Source organism: Taudactylus pleione, unplaced genomic scaffold (genome assembly GCF_031769625.1).
Source record: "Taudactylus pleione unplaced genomic scaffold, aTauple2 ptg000644l, whole genome shotgun sequence".
NCBI classification, from domain to species: domain Eukaryota; kingdom Metazoa; phylum Chordata; class Amphibia; order Anura; family Myobatrachidae; genus Taudactylus; species Taudactylus pleione.
Window position 1 is genome coordinate 956764 of NW_028285046.1, and position 27820 is coordinate 984583.

A 27820-nucleotide genomic window follows, 5' to 3' on the forward strand; every position below is an offset into this window, starting at 1 on the left:
GGCAATAAATAATGTACATTTTTATCTTTAAACGATATGTTGGTGGACTTTTTACATATGTCTTAAATAAAAGGGTCACATTTAATGCAGGAAGGCTCTGCAAAAGGGGAAGAGAACATAAACAATGGAAGCTTTACTGAGTGGTAAACTCTAACCATACTTTTTTTTTTAAGAAGGAGAAAATACTGAATAATCACTGGTTTAACTGATTCCATACATGAAACTGTGATATTGCAAGGAGATCCATAAAAAAAGTACTGTTCAGGATTTCCATGGAAATCAGGCACTAATTGTGACACAACATACATTGTGGAAGTTCTTATGATACAGTGGAGCATGTCATGGTACTTTGTATTGGAGGTAAAATGTAGAGAAAGTGTAATAAATACATATGATTACAATAAGGTCATTACGGGATGTAGTTTCAATTCCAGTCAGAATCCCAGCAGCATCCCGATGGTAAGTTATGGAGTTAGGGAGAGGGTTAGGCACTAGGGGGAGGTTTAGGCATAAAGGGGGAGCAGGTTAGGTTTAGGGTGCAGGGGGGAGGTTAGGTTTAGGCACTAGAGGAGGAGGGTTAGGTTTAGGCTGCGGGGAGGGAGGGGCTGGGGTAGGGTTAGGATACTTACTGACAGATGTCAGTATCCTAACCCTGTCGGGATGCCGGCATCAGGATTCTGACTGCCGGGATCCTGTACCCAACCTGGTGATTACAACACTCATTAACATTAAATAACTAAATGCAGGTGTTTACTAGTGTCTGATGGGGTATTCAGCATGTGCCACCTAATCGCTCTCACACTGAGACGTAGTAATGAACTGTTTCTAAACTATTGTTTCTCTGTGTGAAAATCGGAGCAGTTGCGCTTGTCTATCACTTACTTAGTTCTTTCCAAGGGGGAGAATTGCAAAGCAACACACACTGGATTCTGTTCAACATTGCTGATTCATGGGGGTATATTTACTAAAGTGCGGGTTTATCGAAGTAGAGACGTTGCCCATAGCAACCAATCAGAATTTACTTATTTATCTAGCAACTTTTAGAAGATAATAGCTAGAATCTGATTGGTTGCTATGGGCAACATCTCCACTTCTATACCCCTGAATCACAAGCAAAGTGGATGTAGTTGCGGCAGCGCTGAAAGCCTGATTTACTAACCTTATGCTATGCTGATAGGAGTTTCTGTTCAACTAATGCTGGGGTTTGTGCATGTGCACGCAGAAAGCCATTCCGCCCATTAATCTCACGCTGGCTCCCGCCACTGTCTTCAGCCCCATGCTCGGTGCTAGAGATACGTCTGTAACAGGTTTCTCTTCCCCGAATGCACAAATCAGAATCACACGGAGCTTTTGATACATTCCCACAAGTCAGGGTGGTTACATGCAATCACATGGTCACTGCCCAGTTGCCATCCTGATATGCCCTATTTTACAGAAAGGGAGATTCGGACAATTTCCATCCCACTCAGAATAGGACGGACACATGGGTGTAACTACCATAGGTGTAAGGGGTGCAGCTGCTATGGGGCCCAGAGCTGAGGGGGGCCCAACTTCCTCAAAGTTACATGTGTTATATACATTTTTCACCACTGGGTGGTACATAGGGCCCTCACAAACTTTTGCTATGGGGCCTTCAATTATCTAGTTATGTCCCTGGATGGACATAATCAAAAATATGTTAATTAGCATTTTCAGAATACTGGACCAATGCTGACTAGCACTGGGCCCCTCCTCGTAACCTGGGCAGTGGCTGCCAGGTAAAAACATAAAATGTACATTTAAATATAATTCAAGCACTTTTGCGGTACGAGTGTTCTTACATGCTGGCACTTGATTAAATATAAAAGCTCCAGCATGCACAGGGGCACCAGTGTATACTTCCACGTACAGTGCTATACAAATATTGCCCCAGTAAAACATATTGACCATATCCTGTATAAATAATGAATCCTGTATAAAATATGAACTGCCACCATGAAAAAAAAAATCATCATTTTTTTATTGGTCTGACATAAATATTCCAGTAGGAATAGAACAAAAAACAAACGACAACCCCCCCCCCCCCCCCCCCCCCATAAAATAGACTGCTCCAGCTTAGCACCAGATGCAAAATGAGCTTTGGTGAGCCCAGGTATTCAACATGTGATGTCAATCACGAGCTATCACTTTTGTGGTACATATATACACTGGCACTTACCGCTTCCAGTCTGTGTCATCGGGCAGCTGAGTATCATTCATGGGCTATGGTGATATTTCATTCAAGTAGTGATAGAAATTTGTGTTATTGTGACATATTAATAAATAGAGGCCAAATCTTATACAATAGAGAGGAAACAACGTTGACCTGACATTTTACTGTTTTACCAATGAATGACAGGATATATTACACTATACAGTATTTAAAAGAATCCATTTAATTGTAAATCAGTACCCTCTAGTGGTGACTGTGATTAATACACTCAGACATGCAGTTGTAGTCGGTTAAAGTATTGGTACCAGTGATCAAAATAAATACATTAATAATAATCATAATAATAATAATAATAATAATATATGGTACCACCAAGTGGGGAATTCAAACACATGCATGATATGTGTAGCAGGCTGATTTCTGCAAGCCCAAACCTCATGTGCTTTTAGCACAGTACAGGGAAAAAAAAATACATTGAGACTGTACAAGTAGATAAATTAAACAGTGAAATATTAAATAATATGACAAAACATATGACAATAAAATAGTACCACTCAATAACCCAGTACCCTGGGATGGGAGCACAGTAATGATCACAAACCATGAATGGGAGCGCGCTGGAGACATGCATATGTCATGCAGAGAACAAGGGGCGGAGGGCCCTGCATGTTTTACAGACTAAGGCAGTCGATGTATGACTGGTTGGCTAACTGGAAATAAATAAGATAGGAGGGAAGAGAATTGCATGTCACACTGATTCTGTAGGGTTCAAATGTAAACATGACAAATTCAGCCTTTCCAAAATTTTAAATTGGGTAATTGTCCCACGTTCCCTGGGCATGTGTCCCCACCCCCACCCCTAACAATATTCTAGCAGTGCTGCACACACCTGCCCAATGTGTACCTCTCCCACCTACTCTGGCAGTCAGGATAAACTGGATTCTGGTGGAACAGTCCTTAGCCAGAATCTGGATTGTCAGGTAAATTGGGACTAGCGAGAGGCATGCACAAGTCTTCATATTTTATTGCACAATTCCTGTTTAGTTGTAGAATTTAAAAGACTGAAAAAACCCCCATGGAATGTGGCATGTATCCAAAGTTTAAACACCCTGGCCGGGCTGCATCCAGCATTGCATTCTGCATGTGATACCTCTCGTCACTCATCACATGCATGGCAGCATTAATAACACCGGTATTCATGAAGAAAAGCGCAGAGGACAGCTCTCCCGATAAGTGCCGTCCTTTGCGATAGAGGGACTTCAGGGTTTATGGCGCAAAAGTCCCTCTGGCGTCCTTCTGCGTATGCGCAGAATGACACGCGGCTGCAGGGGGCACAGGAAGGGATCCGATTGGATCCATCTCAGTCCAGACTGCCATAAGAACTCCATAGGCTTCTATTGTACAAAATGCGATAAGTAGCTTTGCTTTCCAAAGCTTGGTGCATTGAGGAAATGTGGTCAAACCCCATGATAATGACCATATAATAAAGGATAGTACATCCCGTCCCTTTTCTGTTTATTCATTATATCTCACAAATTTATATCTCATCAAGCTTTGATACATAGGCCCCTAAATGACATATTAAACATATTAAGCCAGATGGGCCAAATGTAATATGGTGAGAGTTTAGAAAATGTGAGTTTAGCAGTAAACTCTCAGACTTTTTAAACTTGGCCAATGTAATACAGTCTGAGAACATGCAAACCCTCATGTTTTTAGACTAAAAGAAAACCTCCCATCCAGATGTTTTCCCATTTTTAAGATAAAAATCGGCCAATGTGAGAATTTACTGCTAAAAAATTCTCACATTTTCTAAACTCTCCCCCTATTACATTTGGCCCCATTTCACAGTTGAAGAAATACTTGGACCCTTCTAAACTGACAGATTTGAAAATAAACATAATTGTATACTTGCCGGCAATTATCTCCCTCTTTCCGGGAGGGGGCAACCTGGCTTCTATGGCAGGGGGGTGCCGCGGCAATAGGGGGAGGGGGGGTGTGGTGGGGAGATGTTGAAATATTGGAGGTGGAGCAGGGGGCATGACTGCGTGGTCGCTTCATTGTGTCCCCACCCCCTCTTCAAAATGTCAAGATTAACGGCATTGTAAAACAGAGGCGGGGCCACAATGACGCAAAACGCACCATCGCCCACCCCCTCCGCTGCTGCGGGGGCTGTGTATGTGGATGCAAGCGGGTGGCTGCTGGCTGGGAGATTTGCCTCCTTTTCCGGACGGCCAGGAACGCCACTTGATTTTTGGGTGCCTCTCAACCGTCCTGGGGAGTGGGCATGTATACAAATCAGGGGAATGCTCCGCTTCTGGATAGAAAACACCTGGTAATAATTTAATGAAGAAACAGGACCCAAATATGATTGCAGCGGACCTGCAGAAAGGAGCTAAGGGCCTGATTCAATTGCTAAAATATGCAAATGTTTCCAAAGCTTACCCGAGCATAGGGACGTCCACTGCTGCCTTGTCATATCCGTCCAACGTCATGCACCAGCATAAACATCGGTAACATCGACACAGATCGGGCAACCGGCAATCATGAGCCTCAAACACAGCGCCTCTCCTGACACACAGAGAGCTCTCAAGCTGCGAAGGAGAATGCCATGGCTAAGTTATGCACGCCCATTAAATGCCTGCGTTTGCCTAGCCACACCCCGATCGCTCCCCCAAATGCTGACTACCTGTCACTCACTTTGCCATTGAATCCTCTATGCGAGAGTAATCGCAAAGCAATTGCGCGTGCACAGTGCGGCTTAAACGCATTTGCAATGGAAAACAATGGCTCAATCTGCGTAAATATCGGCATAGCGTACATATCTAAATTAGGCCCTAAGTACACGAAATGATCTGCATGGATGAGACTTCAGAAGAAAACTGTTTCTTCAAAACCAATGCAGATTGTCCATTACGTCAGCCTATGGGGGCTACTAAGCAGTCAGAAATCCCTCTTTCTTAAATCCTGGGGATCCTTTAATAATATTTAAAAAATTGGCCCCTTAAGAGATTTTTTTGATCAGTTAATGTTCAGTAAACTAGAGATATGAGATTTTCTCTATAAGAAAATCTTACTAACTCACATTTTTGTTTTTAATAAAGTGCTCCCGTCCCCTTTATCTTCTGATCCGATATCATGAGAATGCAGCCAATTCACTAAGAACTGATGACATCACTAATGCTGGGCATACACGGCCAGATAAAATGTCTGTCAGACCGATAGACATTTTATCTGGCCGGCTGCCAGCCGCAGATGTCGCCGGCATACACTGTGAGAGAAATCTCACAGTGTATAGCCCGACATCCGCGCTCCGCCCCCGGGGGAGGAGACATTTCCCTGTTCCTTCCATGGGAAATGTCTGTCTGTCGGCCACGGCTGGGCATACACTGCCCGATGCGGCCGACAGTTTACCTGGAAATATCACATCGGACGGGCATGCTGGACAATCCGGTATGCCTGACCGAGCAATATTTAACCCTCAGTTGCCCCCCCCCCACACGCTACAATTATCGGGGCAATCCGCCAATATCAGGCGGATCGCCCCGATAATTGTAGCGTGTATGGCCAGCATAAGACATGAACTTCAAAAAACACGCAGATCCTAGTGAGCTCACACACCTTACCCCCAAATTCCTCTGTTATGGATGGGCTACATTCTCATGGTGAACCTTGTGGCTCGGTGTTGTCATTGCTTGTTAGTGGATTGATAGGCTGCAATTTAAACACGCTTGGGATAGGCATAAGGAGTAAATAGGGTTGAAGTTGCCTGAAGGATACATGAAATGGGGCAGACTAGATGGGCCAAGTGGTTCTTATCTGCCATCAAATTCTATGTTTCTATACCCATGAAAGTAAGTTCAGGCCACTAAATTGCTACATGAATAATTTAATTATGCAATTACTTAAATAAAACCCTCCATGACATGGATGACTGCCTGATTAGCAAAAGCATTCCTATTCAACATATATGCATTGTTTTCAAATGTTGTGTTTCCGCATAGCGTCCTTTTAAGTAACAGAACAAAGAGATTTAGTAAATAAACTCAATGACATGATATAATAAGGGATTGTTTAGAATGAATGACTATTACTGAGTCACTGTATAGTGAAACTCCTGGCTGGTGCATAGTTATGTATAATTACACCCTGGATAGAAAACAAAACCCTGCATTATGAGACACTGCGGATGTCATCTGTTCTTGAGTATTCAACGGTTGTATCCAGCAGACAGGCTACATACTGTGAGATCATTTACACGGAAGCAATCAGTTTTATGTGAGGCAGTGGATGAAATATGTAATGTTTGTTTATCTGTATTATATTTTTCTGGAGTGATGATAATGTCATCGCCTTGGTGCAAACATGCATGTGAGACCTAACATGCACAGTATGTGCCAAGGTGATGACACAGTCAGTTGGCGAACATTAAAAAAACAACAACAGTTTGAAGAGGTCTGAAAGTCTGGAGCTGACAGTGGCGGACCAGAGATGGACATGGCGGAGAATATCTTTGTGTTGAACGGCTCCAGGGCCATAGTGTGCGGCTCCTTGGGACAGGGGTAGCTTGGTGAGGAGTGTATTTAAGTGGGTTCAGCTAAATGTCAGGGGAACGTGCTTCCTGATATGTGGCAAACTTTGTCAGGGAACCGAAATACATCTTGTAATCACTGTATCAGATGGGCTCAGACCTGAATTTGGACAAGGTAAGGCAAGGGCTGGGCTTGAGTGATAGAGCAGATAGGGAAAGAGGGGGAGAGAAAGAGAAGGGGAATGGGAGGAGAAAGGAAGAGGGAGATACCAATATTGAGAGAGAGAGAGAGAAGGGAAAAGAGTGATAAAGAGGGAGAAGGAGAGAGAGTCAGGGGGAAATAGAGTGGGATGTATAGAGGAAGGAGGGGTGAAGAGATAAAGAGGGATAGAAGGAGATTAATGCCTTGTATACACTATGCAATATGTTGATCAATCAGCCGACGATCGATATATCGCATACTCCATCTGTACGTGTGTACAGAAGATATGTCTGTGAATGACATTGGTCACACACATATCGCATCCCGCATCTCGGCCTTGAGAGGCACAGAGACACCGTCAGTGTAATGTGGTGCCGGTCTCAGTCCAAACAGTGCTCGCGGACCGGCAGCCAATCAGCAGAGAGAGAGAGAGAGAGCGCGAGAGAGAGAGCGAGAGAGAATAAGGTACAAGTGATTTGGCTGCACTCGTGGTGCAACACTGTATGGGGGTCTATTTATTAATAATTATATTTTTACTAAAATAATATACACACCATTTTCACATTATTTTAGTATCACTTAAATGTACCAAAGGGCTTTTAGAGCAGTTTTTGTAAAAGTCACACTTTTTTTAGTAAGCAGATTACATCTCCCCTACTTGTTAGGGAAATGATCTGTTTCGGATTTACTAAAATAAATTGTAAAAAAAAAATACCTATCTGGAGATGATGTTACACAATAAACAGATACTGAGAATGATGCACAATAAAAACAAGAAATGCAGCTACAATTGCTTCATTCATCCAAAACACTCAACAGAAGTAACAATAAATTTGAGATTATATGCAATAAAAAAGTGCTATCCTTGTTAACACGTTTCATATAGGACTTAAAACACACCCAAGTGTCATATAAACAAATATAGTGTCCTTTTCACCAACAAGACACAGAAATGAGGTTAATCACCCTATAGAAGTCCACTGATACACTGATGTTGATCCGTGTTTGTAATTGTGTCCAATCAATTAGCACAAGTACAGGATAGGTATTTTCCTCCTTCATCCTTCTTGGTATATCTGAAACAACATGTGTCTCCTTTCCAAAACATAGTAAATAGAAATATATATAGGCATGCTTGCCAACTCTCCCTCATTGTCAGGGAGACTCCCTGAAATAGCAGCAATCTCCCTGTCTCCCTGAAGAGTCTAGTAATCTCCCTCATTTCATCCTTACCCCCATTATGAAGCTGTTATATAATAAAACAGAGATATATACATTCAAATGGGATCATTAGTGTCACTTCCTTGCATTGGTTATTATAAGGCACAATGATCCCTATGAATTTCTGAAAAGTATTAGTGTGTTTTCATCAACAAACAGATCTTACTAACTGCTTTTGGGCTGGTTACATTTGGATGTAAGTCAGTATTAGGACACGCCTCTCAGATTTATCAGTACACGCCCACTGTAACACGCCCTCATAGGTGCTTTCACAATCTCCCTGACATGCTTTTTCAAAAGTAGGCAAGTATGTATATAGGTCATCTCTGGTAATCTCACATGGATGCATAAACTGGAACTAGTCAGAACCTGGATTCCGGAAACTGTACCCGCCTCAGGGGAATGCCCACCATTACCAGCAGTCCCCTTTAGAGAGTCCAAATACAGAGCCACACTTATTGCGCTACAGACCTCCTTTAGTCCTTCATCAGAAGTATATAACCCATATGTTCCTGCTTGGCGAAATTATATACTAAGGGTTATTCATTTCCACATACTCATCCTTACACTAAAAATACTAGCTAACACTTACCTGTCACATTTAGAACACATTAGCTCCCCTCCCCTTATCTACAATCGTGTTAAACCATGTTCTGTGAAATTGTATTTTCTCAATAAGTTTTAAGAATTAAATTTGTATTAATATTTGTATGGCGGCTGTGAGCCTCAACCTGACTGGGTGTCTTCATTGTACCTAGAGGTTCAATTTTACAATATATCATACACACTAGACTACAGGCATCAGTTCTTTATTCCCTTTGGAATTATTAGTGTTATTTATAATTAATCTCCATTAAAGAGTTCCCTTATAATTTAGTACAACTCAGATTAAGTATTATAATTTTACTTGTGCACCCTCCCAGTGGTTTTATTTTGGTATATACAGTACGGTGCAAAAATAGAAGTGTTTTTTTTTTATCAATTAACAAGATACAAAGTGAATGAACAGAAAAGAAATCTAAATCATATCAATATTTGGTGTGACCACCCTTTGCTTTCAAAACAGCATAAATTCTTCTAGGTACACTTGCACACAGTTTTTGAAGGAACTTGGCAGGGAGGTTTTTCCAAACATCTTGCAGAACAAACTTTATATCTTCTGTATATTTAGGCTTGCTCAGATCCTTCTATCTCTTCATTTAATCCGAGACAGACTCGATGATGAGATCAGGGTGGGGGCCATATCATCACTTCCAGGACTCCTTGTTCTTCTTTATGCTGAAGATAGTTCTTAATGACATTGGCTGTATGTTTGGGGTCAATGTTCCTGCTGCAGAATACATTTGTAGGCAATCAGATGCCTCCCTGATGCTATTGCATGATGGATAAGTACCTGCCTGTATTTCTTATCATTGGGAACACCATTAATCCAGACCAAATCCCCAACTCCATTTGCTGAAATGCAGCCAAAACTTGCAAGGAACCTCCACCATGTGTCACTGCTGCATGCAGACACTCACTATTGTGCCGCTCTCCAGCCCTTCAGCAAACAAACTGCCTTCTGTTACAGCCAAATATTAAAAATTTTGACTCACCAGTCCAGAGCCCCTGCTGCCATTTTTCTGCACCCCAGTTCCTATGTTTTTGTCCATAGTTGAGTCGATTGGCTTTGTTTCCACGTTGAATTCTTCCATGAAGGTCACTTTTGGCCAGACTTCTCTGAACAGTAGATGGGTGTACCTGGGTCTCACTGGTTTCTGATAGTTCTGAGCTGATGGCACTGCTAGCGTTCCCGCTAGGCTGTTCTAGCGAGGCAAGCGCCCTGCCCTCCTTCTGGAAGGCAAAAAGCGCCCTGCCCTCCAGAAGGAGGGCAAAAAGCGCCCTGCTCTAACAGCCTGCGGGAGCCGTCTTCACCCGCGGGTCGCAGTGTCCCGCGGGTGAAGAAATGTGCGGCGACCCGGTCACCGCCGGAGAATAGACGCCGGGCGCATGCACCCGGCATCTATTCTCCCTGTCTGCAGGGCTTGGGGGCTGCCCGGCGTGTCCGTAAGTGCTGGGCACGCCCCCAAGAGTGACGAAAAGGGGACGCGTCTTATAGACACGCCCCCTTGATGGTGACCACGCCCCCTTCTTGGTCGGTCGCGCGCACGCACGAACGTGCCCTCTCTAGCTCCGGCGCCCTGCCTCGCGCCGGAGCTAGAGTGAACACTACACTGCTGGACATCTTCCGATTTCGAAGGGAAGCATGATGTCTTCTTCATCTGATGCACTAAGTTTCCTTGTCCGACCACTGTGTCTATGGTTCTCAACGTTGCCCATTTCTTTGTGCTTCTTCAAAAGAGCTTGATCTTGAAACCCCACTCTGCTTTGAAATCTTTGCCGCTATTCTGCTAAGCAGAACAGCGGTGACAGAGTGCACTCCCAGCCTCCCCCCCTGCCCACAAGGCGCTGCTGCCCACAGGTGGACAGTGGGTCAGTGCCCAAAAAGTGGGACTGGCTGCTAAAATCGGGGCAGGTGGGAGGTATACTTTAGTAAGGTTTTCGAAACTGTCCTACATCACAGACTGCTAAAAAACTTGAAAGTGTGGGATTGGATTCTAATATGGTTGAATGGATAAGATCTTGGTAGCAGGATAGGAAACAGAGAGCTGTAGTAAATGGAGAGCATTCACAAGAGGGAAAGGTTACCAATGGAGTACCCCAGGGATCTGTACTTGGACCAGTATTTTTTTTATCTTTATTGGTGAAATTGCAAATTTTATTGAAGGGATAGTATGCCTTTTTGCAGATGACACAAAGTTATGCAACAGGGTAGACACACCAGGAGGGGTGAAAAAAATGATTGAGGATCTGGGTAGACTAAAGGAATGGGCAAAAATGTGGCAACTAGAGTTTAATGGCAAAAAATGCAAAATCATACACTTGGGTCTTAAAAACCCAAAGCCTAAATATAGTATTAACAGCACTGTAATGGAAACTACAGAGGATGAAATGGATCTAGGAGTCACTATTTCAAGTGACTTAAAGGCAGGTAAGCAATGTGACAAAGCAATTAGAAAGGCAAGTCAGATGCTTTATTGCATAGGGAGAGGAATCAGTAGCAGGAAGAAAGAAGTAATAATGCCCATGTATAGGTCATTGGAACGGCCCCATCTAGAATACTGTGTTCTGGAGGCCATATCTCTAGAAGGAAATAAATACATTAGAGACTGTACTAAGAAGGGCAACTAAAATGGTGCATGGCCTACATCACAAAACTTTTTCTAGAAAGACTGAAAGATCCTAATATGATTTTTTGGAGCAGAGAAGGGAAAGGGGGGACATGATAGAAACTTTCAAATATGTGACTGGTGTTAACAAGGTACAGAAATGAGACATCCTTCAAATGAAGAGAAGTATTGGCGTTCAAGGACATGCGCTGAAACTGGAAGAAAGTAGGTTCAGGGGAAATCTGAGGAAAAATTACTTCACAGAAAATGTAATGGATAAGAGGAACAGCTTCCCATCAGAGGTGGTAGAGGCACAACAGGACAGCAATTTAAACATGCTTGGAATAGACATAAGGATATAATTACAAAGAACAGTATTAGCCACTTAACTGACTTGGTTGTATGGGATGCAAACGCAGTCAGCTGACAAGGTGCGACTGCACCGCCCCGCTGTGTTTTTGGAGAGGAAATTGTTCTATACGTGCGGTGTGGTCAGTGGCTGGGGAGACACTGGCTGATTAACTATATATAGTGTAGGGTTCCCCTAATTTAACAGTAACCAGCACCAGGCTGAACCAGCCAGGGGGCTAATGCCATAGCAGGGGGTACACCAGCCAGGGGGTCTCCCTGCCATCACATTAACCACCCCCAAGCTCAGAAAGTGGGGATCCCAAAAAGATTGAAATTGGGTTCCCACCTTCCGAGCAATATCCAGTACTGAATCCTTGCAGATATGGTAATACAGCTGCCTCCTATGCATTACTTATCCGAGCTGCGTAGTCCAAGGCAGCATCGGATAATCTGCGTAACATCGGTCGGCTGCGGTGACCCATGGGGTCCTGCAGCCGGCCGCCGTTTTAGAGGAAGAGGCCAGGAAATCTCCGTCAGCAGACGAAGATTCTGGCTTCTTCCCTCCCCCACAACGGTGACATCATGCCTCTGTTTCGGGGAACGGAGGGCATCGCCGCCCCCCTCCCCGCCCACAAACGGCAGCAGACTATCAATCGCTGGGTCCTGCGCCTGTGCTGAATCAGGCCAAAAGTGGAGAATCTACACAGACGCTGGCTCATGCGCAGAAGCATAAGGAAGAAAAAAAAAAAAGACCGGACAGACGAACCTTGACATAACGCTACGCAAGACAGGTAAGTGTGCATGAATTGCTACTTATATAAACTATAGATTGCATCAAAGTGATGCAATCTATAGTGATAAGTAACAGTTCTATATCACAGATCTTAATGAATAGACTGATGAAGCTCCACCAACTATGAAACTAAACTTCCTGATTATTTTAGGCCTTCAGAAAATACATAGCTGGATGCAACTGACAGCTTTAGACGGTCTGGCGTTCAACGGTTTTTTTTTTGCATCAAAGGATTTAAGGCAGTTATTGATTGCTAAAGGGGTTGTTGGTTTAGCCTCCACCCGACCGCCGTACAGTTGTGAATTATGCCCTGAAAATTAAATCAAAAGTCATCCAGAAAACAGGTAATTTTAGAATGGTGGGGGAGGGGGTGGGATATTCTGCTGCATTTGAGGAATGAACCTCTGCACAAATAATAATAGTTTAATAGAGATATGAATATTATCTTACATGGCTAAAACAAATTCTGGACTGTGAGTCTGGTTCATGGATCAATCACTGCAGAAAAATGTCTTAAAATTTTGAAACACACAATTAAAGGAGGTTAATGTGACGCTTGAAAATGATATTGTCGCAATCATCACATATGGCCCAAATGAAATGGTACGAGTTAGAAAACTTGAGGCTGCTGAACACCAGTTGTGCTTAGTGCACGGCCATCACCATGCAGTATGTAATGTTCTCTGCAAAAAGGACATTCACAAACTACAAAGGCCTCTCTATCCATAACAATGGCTGAACCATTCTTCTCTTGTATAGACAATGTCAATGATGATGGTGACAATCATGTAACTCTGCCTAATATGATGGTGATGGTGATGAGTCTGACACAACTAAATCAGCAGGTGATATCACAGCTGAAAGACGTGGTCTTAACCGTACTTCCAGCTTTGAACGAAAATAATATCTGTCACCCATATAATAAGCAAAACATAAATTAACTTGTCAAAAATGTTCGGAAAACTGTTCATATGTTCAAAAGGTATCCCACAAAAAAAAATGGTGTCATTCTACAAGCATAATTCATGGCCAGGTTATGGGCATACCCACTACGTCCAGGTAACCTCTGAGGGAAGTCCCTAACATTCTGGGGTTAAAGTCCAGAGCGCAGGACACCCTCAAACCAGCCCAGCTGAGCCACCCTAGGGCATCACTCTAGTGAGAAAGGTGAAGTGTAAAAGAGTGTTAGATAGATAGGAGCAGCTACTGCATATGTTAGAAGTGAGGTGAAAAATAGAGGTGTGAAAAAATTACATATATAATAAACAAACAATAAAGGTGATAAAAGTGCAAAAAAAGAAAAATGTGTCAATGCGATGCCCCGAAGCAGCCCAACCAAAGCAATCCAGAGGACCGACGACCCAAAAATCAACCTGTAATGTTCTGGTTCAGTTGTGGGCCCGGGGTGGTGACAGGAGCAAACACATAAGCAGATTTAAATAAAAAGGTAGAATTTTTAATGAGTGGCTTAGAAGACATGGGAATGGCAAATGCAAAAAGTCCAGGTTTAGCACTAAAGTGCACTTGATTACTGTAGTGAGGATAATGGGAGAATGTCCAGAAAGTGGCAGATAAGAACAGTCCGGTATGCAGGTTAGTGAGCTGAAATAAATACAGGCAGTGGTGATGAGTCCAGCTTGGAGTGAAATAAATACAGGCAGAGGTAATGAGTCCAGCTGGGAGTGAAATGGAGGCAGGGTGTAGGGTGTCAGCAGGCTCAGGCACTCAGGCAGGGGAAAAGGTAGTGGAGGATGTAGGGTAGTCCAGCAGGTTTTAGGAGTTGACAAGCAGGCTGGCAGGTAGCGTTTACACAGGTGACAAGAGGTGAGCACAGAGACCTCCCTCTCAGCTAGGTTGAGATAAACGTTGCACTGGCAATGAAGGAAGGCTCTGGACCTTCCTAAATACCCCATGCCGCGCTATGACTGGCTGGAGGGAACACATGATTCACCAGGATTGGGCAGCTGAATCACATGGTCAGAAGGCAAGATGGCGGTGACCATGCCAAACGGAACAGAAACACCGCCAGGCCTGATCAGCACTGAATGACAATGTGCCCGCACAGAACCACGCACTACTGTCCTCACAAACACATTTCACCATCATGACCAATACGGAATGTCAGTATATATCTTTATGCAATTGCACCCACCTTCTGAATCAGACCCTACGTATTTTATCTATTTCAATGCCTAAGGGTGTATGCTTTAGTGGGCATCGCTTCCTCTTATGTTCCAGAGTGCTGGTGATTAGGTATGTACTACCGCACGCGCACAGGCTACTTCCATAACGGTTGAGCTTAATTCCACTTCATGCTAGGGACCTGGAAGTGACATGAGGGTGGAAGTGCAGTTCCATGCCCATTAAGGCCACCTAAAGAAAGTTGTCCCCACCTAAAGAAGAAAGTTGTCCGCTCGCCACCCTTCAGGCTCGGTGGCTTGCTGCGCTCGCCACAAGGTTATATTCCTCCTCTATGCCCACTTGGATGGTAAGGAATGACGTTGGACACTGATGACATCAGGGTCCTCTCCGTGAAAGGGATTTAGACATTACCCAACCATAACGGTAATGTCTAAATGCCCTTCACGGAGAGGAGCGTGACGTCATCAGCCAGTGTCCAGCGTCATTCCCTGCCATCCAAGTGGGCATAGAGGGGGAGTACAACCTTGTGGCGAGCGTAGCGAGCCACCGTGCCCGAAGCGTGGCGAGCCCGAGCGGGGACAACAAACTTGATGAAGTGGGGACAAACTACTTCTTTAGCTGTCTGTCATAGGCAGGAACTGCACTTCCGCCCTCACTCACGTCACTTCCAGGTCCCTAGGACGAAGGGGAAATATAGCCAACCCTTCCATAACCCCACTTCAGAGTTCCCACTTCGACCACTGTGTATGATAATAAATATGCCCTTGACACTGTAATGTATTACAATTATTAAAGACAAACCAGGACAACAGCTACATTGTGAGGAGTGATCGGCCTTTACAGACAATAATACAAGCTGATATATATAAATGTAAGGCAAGCTGGCTGACCATCCGTTTCAGCACTTTTGTACCTGGCTGCTACTTTGTGACGTGCTCGCCCCCTCGTGTCCATCCGTTTCATAGCAACACATTAAACCATAGAGCGGCCTTCCACTAGACCAGAGTGTCTCCTTTTCTTAGCATTTGTTAGTTTAAAGCATGTCCCTTCCGCCGGATATTACCATAGAGTGCGGTGGCCAATACGTGAGACGGTGAGATAATTATTGTATTGTAGATGTAGTAGGCACCCTCCGGTGAGGCTGTTATTTCATCAGTGTGTGTATGTGTCTGTGTGGTCACTGCTGGAGTGAGTGGGACTAATATATCTGCATGGTAACTGTGTAAGCTCAGTGTCTGTGTGTAATGAGGAGCTGCCATGTTTCTAGTACATAGAAGACCCTGTATTATGGCTGTCACCATGTCCTGGTTACCACACTGCTGTCACTCAACTCTACATCTGCTCCCTGCATTTCTATAGGCCTATGTACTGTGCAATACCAGGCATGCTGGTGCCTGTAGTTTCACAGCAGCCACAGATTGACACTCACTACTACTTCTCCTGTACTACTTATGGTGCATACACACTACACGATATGCTCCCTGGGCGATATCGTGTAGTGTGTCCCCGGCAGGCTGTGCTTAATGTCGTTCATGACATTGAGCACACCCACTGAACGATATCATTAACGATATCGTTCAGCGCCGGGCTCTCTCCCGCATTCCCCAACATGCAGCAACCTGACGAGATCGTCAGGTTGGCCTGCATGTCAGCCCGATGAACGATGATGACGAACGACCCGCGGGAACGCGCGTCGTCGTTATTGTTCATCGTTTTGGGGTTAAAAATGGACGATAAAGTGGACGACTGAACGATAACGATACCGTTATCGTTCATTTGTCCACTTTATCGCCCAGTGTGTACCCACCTTTACACACACATACAATATATTACATACAGTACATGTAGCTGTTGTGCCGCTGCCTGTAATTCCTCTGTAACCGCCATGTACCTGGATGATCACTTTGTTTTGTTTACGTCTAGCTACGATGATGATCGAGGTTGTCTGCAACGACCGCTTGGGGAAGAAAGTGCGCGTAAAGTGCAAGTATCCTTAAAAGTGGAATTATGTCAAAACACGAACAAATTGTGCTAGTGTGGTGAGGGGGATATGATGCTGAGCCTTAAATTCTAGATAATACTATAGAACAATCATAAAATACAGTGAAAGTATAGTGTCCTAGTCCTCAAAGGCAGGTATATTATGGTGGCAGTAGTCCTTTGATTGGCTGATTGCTGGTCAGGTGTTTCAATTTGTAAATAAGATTGTAGAAAGGACAAGTGCCCAATAATGTTGTGTTTTACAGACTCAAAAAAAAAAAAAATATATATATATATATATATATATATATATATATATATATATTGACATAAATTACCTAGTACTTGCAGACCAAAATGAATAAGTATCTTGCACTTTATGTATAATTTACTTGAGTCTCTTCTACAAGTTTTTGCATCTTCAAAATTATCTATTTATATGGCGTCACAAGTGTTCTGCAGCGCTTTACAAAGTACATAAATAAATTAATTGACCATTGACTTACAGTACAATACAATACAGGTCAAGGAACATGGATAATATTCATTGCTACATTAGCGACCATAACACCCAGATAAGCAACAGAGCAAAGCAGCCAAGTGTTAGGTGCCCTAGTGGGGAGTAAGAAGTAGAGAAGGATAAGCACAAGAGGGTAGAGGGCCCTGCTCGTAAGAGCTTACATTCTAAATGGGAGGGGCAGGCAAACAGGGGTGACACAGATGGGTTGGCAGGGAGGAAGGTGTATCAGCAAGTTAAGTTGAGAGCTGGAAGGCTTTGATGAAGTATTGGGTCTTGAGAACCCGTTTGAAGGATTGTAGAGAGGTGGAGAGTCTGATGGGAAGAGGGAGAGTGTTCCAAAGGTGGGGAGCATTGATGGCAAAAGCTTGGAGGCGGGAGTGAGAGGAAGTAATCTTTTGGTATGAGAGGCGGCGTGCATTAGTAGAATGAAGAGGGCGGACAGGAGAGTGAAGGAAGATGAGGCTCGAGATGTAAATGGGAGCGGAATGGGTGAGGGCTTTGTAAGTTAGTCTGAGAACCTTAAATTGGGTTCTGAAAGGGAAGGGGAGCCAGTGGAAAGCTTGTAGGATAGGGGAGGCAGATGCAGAGCGTTTGGAGAGGAAGATGAGCTGAGCAGCAGCATTGAGGACAAACTGGAGATGGGAGAGATCTCCTCTACCTGCTAATATGCATTAGATAAAAATGTTTGTTTTACATGTAGATTGTCTGTACTTCTACATATGAGAGATGTAACCGAACCAAAATATTCTGACATTACCAGAACTCACAGGTGACCTGACCATATTTAAGTTCTGTTTCATGTCATTGTATGTTATTTATTTGTATTTTAATCCCCTCAATGTACAGCATATAATATATTAGGACTATAAATAGAAGGTAATAAAGGGCTCATCTATGAACATTGCAATCATAGCAACCAATCTTTGTCCAGAGCAAGTTACTTTGTGTAACTTGCTCTGGACAAATAAAAAATGATGGCTCAGGAATTTTTGTGCCTAAATTCAGTGTTCATTCATTGGCCCGTTTATAGCTTTGGCTTTGAAACAACAGTTCTGAAACTATCTTGAGCAGAAATATGTTAGAAACTGATGTCTGATCAATATATTGTTTATTGTTTAAACTGTAATGTATTTTTTTTATTTTGCCTTGACCATATGCTTGTGTAAGAACATATTCAGCAGCATTGTGCAACCAAGGAGAACAACTTGAACGTATGAGTAACATATTTATAAGCACTTATAGCTTTAAAATGTTTGAAAGACAAAGTTACGAATTTCAACTGCATCTTTAATATCAACAAAGTGAAACCATTTAATTAGTCATTCAATTCTTCCACATAACTATGGAGTATACGTCACTAGTAGTATACATAGATATAGTTGGGTTTTGTTATCTATTAATCCAAAATGGTGTTTCCTTGACTTATTTCTGTTTTAGCTCAGAAGACACTATCAAAGATTTAAAGAAACTCATAGCTGCTCAGACAGGAACACGATGGGAGAAGATAGTCCTGAAGAAATGGTGAGCACTGGAGACAATCTCTTATTAAACACTTGCTCCCACCGCATATTAATAGAGTGGACATGATTTCTGCAAAGTATGAGATGTGGAGGTCAAAATAGCATATGGGGGGGTCACTGGCTTTTGTTGTGAACGGACTATCAGTGACTGGGTGATCCAATGCTTGCAGGGATGTCGGGCATCATATTACCATTACAAGTGGGCTATTGCTGTAGAGATGTAGAGGAGACATTGGACAGGTCACCCCTGTAATGACCTTTTCTCTAAAACTATAAAGCTTGTAAGAAACAAACAAAAAAAAAACAATGGAAGTGGTTTGATTACTGGGATTGGCCTGTTTCATTGGCTATGTCAAGCAAGGGTCATTCTGCTGGGCTCTACACATGCCGCTCTTTCCTTGATCCCTTTTATGTTAAGGACACTAAAAGCTAAATGCCCAGGGCCTCAAACTTAATTGCTCCCATGTTCCTCCTCAAGTGGAATTCAGAGCGGGACTACGGAAATTGCATGGGCTCAGTTAGGAGTTGCTGGGTTCCCCGCGGCAGAATGTGTATTTAAAATACTTTTAAATATGAATGCAAACTTCAAAATATTGGCTTAGATGGCTGAAGGGGTTAAAAGCATTGACAAGTAAAATGTAATCCTCATATAGCGTCCTGTATCAGTGGGTATGACTATTTATGGTTGCTGTAAGTGTCTATTGTAATTAATAGGATGTTGCTTGGAGCGGACACTTTACGTTGAGAAGAAGGGATTATTGCAAACTGGGAAAATGCCTGACCATACCCATCAACCTGTGTATGGAGCGCTAGTTAAATCAGGTGACCACAATTTAGAATGTATTTTTTAAAAACTGCATGCATAAATATCACACAGGTTACAACCAGTGCAATATGTTAGGGATATGTGGCTTAAGGAGCACCTACGACCACATCGAGATGAAATACGGGACTGCTAATGAAGTCCCTCTCCTGCAGTGTGTCCACAATGCCGGACTCTACTAAAGTCCACTCCCTAATATAAAAGGATGCACCGTCTGATGAAACTGGCAGAGTTATTACCCGGAGAAACGCGTCAAGTATAAAAGAACTTTCATTGCATTTGGATACACAATTTCTTCCTCTGACAGCTGAAGGGTACCATGCGCAAAGGACATCAGCACAGCCCGAGACGGAAGGCTTCCTGCTCTATATACACCGGATGGCACCTCAGCTACAAGACGCACGTAAGCGGCATCCCATTAACTGCGAGGATTGTTAACAGCGGCAAACATTCGGGAGTGACAGAGAGGATTACAGGTGACTGTTCATTTCTCTGTGTAAACCGGGCAGTTCTTTACCCTTCACTGATGTCTTTAAGGAAATGTATTCCTTCTATAGAGATATATACCTCTCGGACCAGATGATTTTTATATTAGGGAGTGGACTTTAGTAGAGCCCGGCATTGTGGACACACTGCAGGAGAGGGACTTCATTAGCAGTTCCATATTTCATCTCAATGTGGTCGTAGGTGCTCCTTAATCCACATATCCCTAACATATTGTACTTGTTTAAGTGATTATTTGTATCCTGTGTGATATTTTTGCATGTTTTCATTGACTCATTTTTGTTTTTAATAAATACATGATTATAGATTGTGGTCACCTGATTTAACTAGCGCTCCATACACCTTTCTTGTTTACCTCATTATTTAGCAGGTGCTGTTGTAGGAGCAGCCTGTTTATCAGGATATACTATCTGGTTGATGAGCCCACCTACATTTGATTTGTGTGTAACCTTTTATAATGAACCCACTTCCCCACAGAGAGAACAATGAAGATGGGAACCGATGCACGATGGTGACACGAATAGTACTCAGGGGAGAGACTGAGGAAGGGGGTTCTGCCCGTGAGGGATTACAATCTGGGATAATTATACTTGGCTTAAACAAGATAACATCCTACTTAATCATAGAGGCATGTTTTGTTTTTAAACAAAAAAACCCTGAGATGCAATCCAGTTTCTGTGTTTTTTTAGTTTTACATTTTAACATGTGGCAAAAAAAATGCAACAAAAAAACATTGCAAATGTCCGTGTGTACTTTGCCCATGAGCATGTGCTTGGGGTGGGCAGGTTGTGCGCCCATGGATCCCATAAGCGGCTCCACTCTGAATCTCAGCCGGCTCCCAGGGTAGTGTATATCCTGGGTGGGAAGGGGGGTTGGGTAGTGCCCTTAGCATGTGCGCACCAATGCGTAAGAGTGCTAATTTAACTTTGTTTTTTTTTTATTCTGTTCTAGGTACACAATATTTAAGGACCATGTGTCGCTCAGTGACTGTATCCTTTTTTTAACTATTTTATTGGCAATATTAAAATTAATACAACATGGAAGAGGGAGGAGTTGGGGAACATCATATCACACAGTATACAGGACAAATTGTTTTGCCAGTTTAAGCAGTTTGGTTATATAACATTATATTTAAGCAGCATCTGAAAGCTAAAAACCGTCATATTGATGTATGTATCATCTACAATACAAAGTATTTCAATGACGATGTCCATTGAGGTGTAGGGCACATATAGTAATAAAGTGCATGGTATCCTTAAGTGTGCTAAGAGAGAATATAGATAGATGTATACAAACGGTGGACTAAATGTTATCCTGTCTTGCCAGAGATTGTTGGGTAAAGGGCAGCACAGATGTAAGTTTGCGAGCAGGGCCTTCCTACTAGAGATGGCTAGTGAGTGAGTGTCTCAACAAACTGACTCGAATCATTCAGATGAGCGAATGATTCAACCTCCCCTAGCCTCTCTGTCAGTGGGAGCTAGTGAATGGCAGCTCCGCCCCCTACACTGCTGATTCGACCTGATCATACTTCTCCACTGTGTCAGATCAGCAGTGTATAGGGGGCGGAGCTGTCAGCGACTCATTATGAGTGGTGCAGCTACTGCCAGGGCTCAGGGCAGTGCACTAACTCTCCTGAGTCAGTGCAGAGGCTTGAGCTGGGCTGCGGGGGGCGGAGCTGTCAGCGATTCACTCTATCTAAAGAGTTGTGTCTTGAGACACTTCACTGAGTTGAGCCATGAGGCTCAACTCAGTGCAGTGAATCAATCTGCCCATCCCTACTTCCTACCCCTGTCTGTCTTTTATTACCAAGTTTGTTCTTTTACTGTTTCCAATTGTAAAGCGTAACAGAATATGCTGCACTATATAAGAAACTGTTAATAACAATAAAACATTGAGTCAGGGGTTGACAGAAAGTGGGTGGGGGCTTCAGCATGGATGCTGTGTTACCATGCCTCACCAAAAAAAGAGGTAGATATTGTTTTTTTTTTCCCCTAATAATAATTTTAAATGTGTGCTCATAGAGATTTAATCTCCATGTATGTAGTACTTTGTTTTGTCAATTGGAAACTAAGGGATAGATTTGCTACACGCCTCCATTTGGTACAATAAGTTTAAGGCTCTGTGCAGGATTTGCTATATACAGTGCCTATAAAAAAATCCTCATAACCAGTCAAAGCCCTTATCTTTAGTCGCATTAAACAATGGAAAATAAAATAAATGAAATCAAACTTTTTCCAGCTTTTGTTCTACAACATTCAACAGTTCCAAAAATTATAAAAAAAATGAAAAAAATACAGGTTTGGAAAAGTGATCAGTTTCATTATTGAATACTTTGCAGAGTCACCTTTTGCTGCAAATACAGCGGTCAGGCTGATCGTATATGTCTCTACCAGCTTGTGAGCACCTAGATTGGGGAATATTTGCCCATTCTTCCTAGCAGAATTATTCAAGTTCAGTCACATTTCGTGCTGAATGGCGATTAACTCTGTCCACAGATTTTGTATTTGATTTAATACAGGGCTCTGAGTTGGCCACTCAAGGAAATTCACGTTCCTATCCTTAAACCACTGTGTTGTTTTCTGTATGTTTAGGGTCGTTGTCGTGCTATATGGTGAACTTACCTGCACATTTTCCGTGGCCTAGCAAGGATCCACAGTTTTTTCTTAAGGATTTTTGTGTATTTGGGTGCATTCATCTTCCCTTCAATCCTGACCGATTGCCCAGTCCCTGCTAAAGAAACGCACCAACCCACCATAATGCTGCCACCACCATTCTTCACATTAGGTATGGTGTGTTTTGGGTGGTGCGCTGGGTTAATTTTTTTTTCTGTCCTAAAAAGTTCTATCTTTATCTCCCCTCTGACCATACAACCTTTTGCCACATGTCATCAGAATCTTCCAATTGTTTTTTTGTTTTTTTTGCAAAGTGCACACTTTTTCAGAAAATACTTTTTTATTGTCATCCTGCCATACAGGCCAGCTTTGTATAAAGCTTGTGAGATAACTGTCACATGCACAGCCTGACCAGTCTCGGCCATAAAGACTTGTAAGGCCTTCAAAGTTGCCAGTGGCCTCTCGGTAGCTTCCCTCCTAGCTTGGTCATCCAGTTTGGAGCGATGGATCAATCTAGGCAAAGTGATGGTGGTGCCATACACTTTCCTCTTCTTAATAATGCTTTGAACGGTTTAAATATATAATATGATAGCGCACCTGAAGTTGTATAGCTGCTTCTATATTCACTATTTAAAAAATAGGGAAGAAAATTTTTTTGTATGCTGTAAGAAGCGCTTATAATAATGTGTATTGATAAATACCTGCAGATCCACTGGAAAATAATGTTGATAAAAAATAAATGAATAAAGAATTAAAACAAATAAATATGTTCAAAATGAAAAAAAAAACAAAAGAGAAATGAAATAATGAAATGAAAAAATGATATATGATAATAAATAAAAATGGGTAAAGAAACAATATGAAAAAAAATAAAAATGAATGAATATGCAATAAATATTTAAGCTCTTTTGCGGGGATGATGGGTGCCCGCTGCTTTGGTGCAATGCACGCGGGTGTCTGTCCCTATCTTACCCTGAGCCAGAGTTGTCCTATGATGCTGATGAACATTCGGTGCTCAACGCTGGACAGACTCTGTACTTTGTCTTTTAATGCAGGGATGGTGTTTGTACTGCAGCTCGCTCCCGGTCTGCAAGCAGGGGTTGCGGCTCAGGCCCACTCCAATCTCCGCTTTGCCTCCGGCGAACTCTCTGGCTGTTAGCTCTATTAATGAAACAGACGGCGGCTTGTCTGTAGTTAGGGCCCCAACGCGTTTCGTCCACGTGACTGACTTTGTCAAGGAAGCCAGGCTGTGGGTAGTTGCTCTCATTTATACTGTGGTGATTGCACTAGTTAATTGTTGTAGCTGTGTCTACCAATTGATTAATTGCTAATCTTTATTAGAAAATACTTTAAAATGGCAAGTCAGGACTACTGCTTACTGTTTAAAACTTCTGCTGAAAATTGCATATTCATAAATATAAAATAAAAATAAATAAAATATATATAATCATATTGCTTTGAACGGTACTCTGAGGGAGAGCCTTTGAAATCTTATTTTGTTTTCTTCCCCTAACTTGTGCCTTTACACAACTTTATCCCGGAACACTTTTGAAATCGCCTTTCCAACCATGATTAAATCTTTGTATAAGCATGAACAAGTAGTAGTGGAATCCTCAAGAACTAGCCAGGTTTATTCAGAAGTAATCAAAATCACAACAGTTAATGTCAGATGGTGGCCACTTAGGGGCCTATGTATCAAAGCTAGGAGAGAGAGAAAATTGTGAGAGATAAAGTACTAACCAATCAGCTTCCAATTTACATTTTGTAGGCTTTGTTTAAAAAAGGATAGCTGGGAGCTGATTGGTTGCTAATTTATTTGTTACAATTTATCTCTCTCCCAGCTTTGATACATAGGCCCCTTAGTCTGATGTGTTATCTGGGCTGTACTTGAGCAAGGTTGTAACGATTAAGGAGGCCATACACTCTGCAATTATCAGTCCAATCAGCCCATTATTGGGAATGAAAAATCTCTTCAGCATGCTCGACCGTTGTGATAATTGGTGCTTTGATATACGTCAGACAGGCCAGTTATTGGACAGTGTATGGCAATGTGAGATAATGGGTTTGGCTGTCTGATGGATATATTGATCTGACAGTTATTGCAAGCATAACTCTAAGGGTATGATTACTTTTCCAAACCAGGTATTTTAGTTATTAAATGATATTAAGATTTTGGGGTTTATTTACAAAGCAGAAGCTTCTGTAAGCCGCTGCTTCCCGGGAGGTTGCAGGTGAATATTTAAACGGAACCTGCATTCAATATGAAGCCTCTGCTTTGTAAATAAACACCTTTTTGTATAAATGTTATTTTCACTTTCCTGTTGATTTCATTTATTGTATTTTCAAGGGTGAAATGTGACAAAAGGAAAGGATTGTGACAGAGTATGACGATATTCTATAGGCACTGTAAAGTAGTAAGTAATCAGTGAAGTTGGTTGTAACCCTCAGTGGTGAATTGGCAAAATATTGCTTCATGAATTTGATAGCCGTGACTCGGAATTCCTCACCCCAGGTCTTTGTATGGTAACAGCTCATTGGTGTCTTGTAGAAGCCTTAAGCTGGGTACACATTAAACTATTTGCAAACGATCCGATATAGTTAACTATTTCCCTTGAACTCCTGGACTAATGATATAGTGCATACACACTGTGAAATTTACTAACAAACAATATATCGTTCGTCGTTAACTATTTCCAAAACGTCAGATCGTTAACGATAAGTCGTTTGATGTCCCAAAGACCTGACGACCATCTTTAAGATTTCATAAAATTTTAAACAATGGGCTGTGTTAGGCGATACAGATGCATGCACAGATCAGTGAAATACGGGACAAAATGAGTAGGGGTCCCCCTGTATTTTCCATAACCAGCACAGGACTCTTTCTAGCGGGGGTGTAATGCCACAGCCAGGGAACCTTTTCACTGGGTCCCCCGGCCAACGCATTACACCTGACAGCGTGTCACCCCAGGCTGGGGTCCCCGAGGAGATGGGAACCCCTCCAATAAAGAGGCCTGAGCTGATAACTCGGGGCTATCCACAGCAGCCCTGGGCGGTGGGTGCCGGGTTGATAGTGTAAAGTGTAGAGTAAAAATAGATGTTAAAACATTGCCTTTTACAGTAGAACTACAGGTTCCCAGCAAGCCTCCCTCGCATGCTGGTACTTGGAGAACCACAAGTACCAGCATGTGGGGCATTAAGGGCCTGCTGATACCGCTAGTTCACCTGCAAAAGTAAAAATAAAAAGACAAGTCACACACATCGTGAACGTAAAGTTTTATTACACACATACTCCCCTTCAAATCCTCTTGTCCAAGTAGGCATCCATGTCTTCTTAAAAAAAACAACAAAGGCCCGAACCACGATCTTAGTACCGTACCACCATTTAAGTCAATAGTGGGAACCGTTCATTGGCTGAGAGAGGCGGAGGCTCACCTCTGTCAACCAATGAACGCTCTGCACCCATATTAGTCTAGAGCAGGGATTCCCAACCATGGTCCTCAAGGCACACTAACAGTCCAGGTTTTAGGGATAGCCATACTTGAGCACAGGTGACTTAATTAGTGCCTCAGTTAATTTGATTAAACCATCTGTGCACAATCATGGCTATCACTAAAACCAGGACTGTTAGTGTGCCTTGAGGACCGAGGTTGGGAATCGCTGGTATAGAGAAATGCAGTGGATGAGCTGTCATTTCGGGAAGTACCATCTTTAGAGGACGGTACCAAGTTCGTGGGTCGGGACTTTTTTTTTTTTTTTTTTTAAGATCTCCAAGTACCAGCATGTGAGGGAGGCTTGCTGGGACCTGTAATTCTACTGTAACATCTATTCTACTTAACATCTATTTTTACACTATCAACCCGGCACCCACCGCCCAGGGCTGCCTGGGATAGCCCTGGGCTATCCACTCAGGCCTGGGGTGCCCTAGAGAGCGGGACCCCTTTATTGGAGGTGGTCCCCTTATCCCCAGGGCTCCCCGGCCCAGGCTGATTAGCGGTCATGTGTAATTCTTTGGCCCGGGGACCCGGTTCCCCTGGCTGTGGCATTACACCCCCGCTAGAAAGAGTCTAGTGCTGGTTATGGATAATACATGGAACTCCTACTCATTTTGTCCGCTGTATATAAAAACCAGGACTGGCTCGTTAAGCCCAGTGCTTGTTGTGCTAAATACAGGGGACCCTAGACGGCTTTTGTCTCCTGTAAGTTCACAACCAGGACCGGCTATGAGAAGTCCGGGGCTGGTTGTGCTTTTGGGGGGGGACCCCACATAATTTCTTATTTTACATTTGACAATAATTTTTTTTTAAACTCAGATGCATGTACGGATCTCGCTGATCTGTGCATGCATCTGTGTCATAAGGGAATTGTCTGTCAAGTGACGTCTGCATCATTCGGGTAGGAACGACATATTGTTCAGTAGTGCGTACACACTGTACGATATGCCGCGAAATGTTAACGAGATTAACAGATCTTCCTGCATGTAGGGAAGATTTCAAGATACGACCGGCGTGAACACGATCAAATGTACACACTGGACGATATGAACAATTTGTTGTTTCGATGCGTCGGAATCGGCCAAATCGTTCATGATATCTAGTGTTTAGAGTACCCATGTAATATCATTTTGTTTTCCAAGTTTTAATTCATGAATTAGATCTTGAATACGTAGTGTTTTGCAGATGTTCATTATAAAACATTACCTATTTATCTCATAACTTTTATGAACACTGGTGTGTGTCACAACAACATACTCCTGGGCACCAAACGTATAAGACCTTTTTGATTGTAATTTTTCTAGAGCAAATTCTGAAAATCTGATACGTTGGTATGTGGTACGGTAATTTTTTTTTTTTTTTTTTAATTACCTGTGCACCTGTTTTCATAATTGGCTGATGTGCCAATTATGTTGTAATTTGTATTACAACTGTGGAGTGAATCTGAAGGTTTGTTCCTTAATGCATTCCCTTCAGATGAAATTCATGATGGAATGAACCTGGAGCTGTACTATCAGTAACCGACCTCTTTCCTCTACCAGGCGCAGTCTTTTCTGTTTTATGGAGTTGAACACACAAGGTCTGGAGTACTGCTACTTGGATTGGTGGATCAGTACCTTGTAACCACATTACAGACTATATTCCTTATCCATGACATGCACATTTATTTTCTGTTAATTAGTTTCTTATTAAAATATGTTAAAGTCAGACCATTTTGACTAATTTGTTTT

At 42.7% G+C, this 27820-nt stretch overlaps 1 protein-coding gene across 2 annotated transcripts; it reads left to right on the plus strand.

The window, feature by feature from the left end:
* Window positions 1-15648: 15648 nt before the first annotated feature.
* Window positions 15649-27797, plus strand: UBL5 (ubiquitin like 5). 2 transcript variants are annotated; one of them, XM_088455116.1, is made up of 5 exons: window positions 15649-15733; window positions 16564-16627; window positions 18578-18661; window positions 20939-20976; window positions 27567-27797. In XM_088455116.1, exons 2-5 carry the CDS (start codon window positions 16569-16571, stop codon window positions 27608-27610), a joined length of 225 nt encoding a protein of 74 aa, XP_088311242.1. In that variant the 5' UTR covers window positions 15649-15733; window positions 16564-16568; the 3' UTR covers window positions 27611-27797. The 2 variants fall into 2 exon arrangements, with proteins under 2 accessions (XP_088311242.1, XP_088311244.1); XM_088455118.1 differs by lacking the exon at window positions 15649-15733 and adding an exon at window positions 15753-15775.
* Window positions 27798-27820: the final 23 nt, after the last annotated feature.

What these genes read in the sequence shown, in the direction of transcription:
- UBL5 (XM_088455116.1), top strand. Translation starts at nt 16,569, where the DNA reads ATGATGATCGAGGTTGTCTGCAACGACCGCTTGGGGAAGAAAGTGCGC. An exon ending in AAAGTGCGCGTAAAGTGCAA is followed by an intron (nt 16,628 to 18,577) that starts GTATCCTTAAAA and finishes TTTCTGTTTTAG; the next exon opens with CTCAGAAGACACTATCAAAG. An exon ending in CCATGTGTCGCTCAGTGACT is followed by an intron (nt 20,977 to 27,566) that starts GTATCCTTTTTT and finishes CATTCCCTTCAG; the next exon opens with ATGAAATTCATGATGGAATG.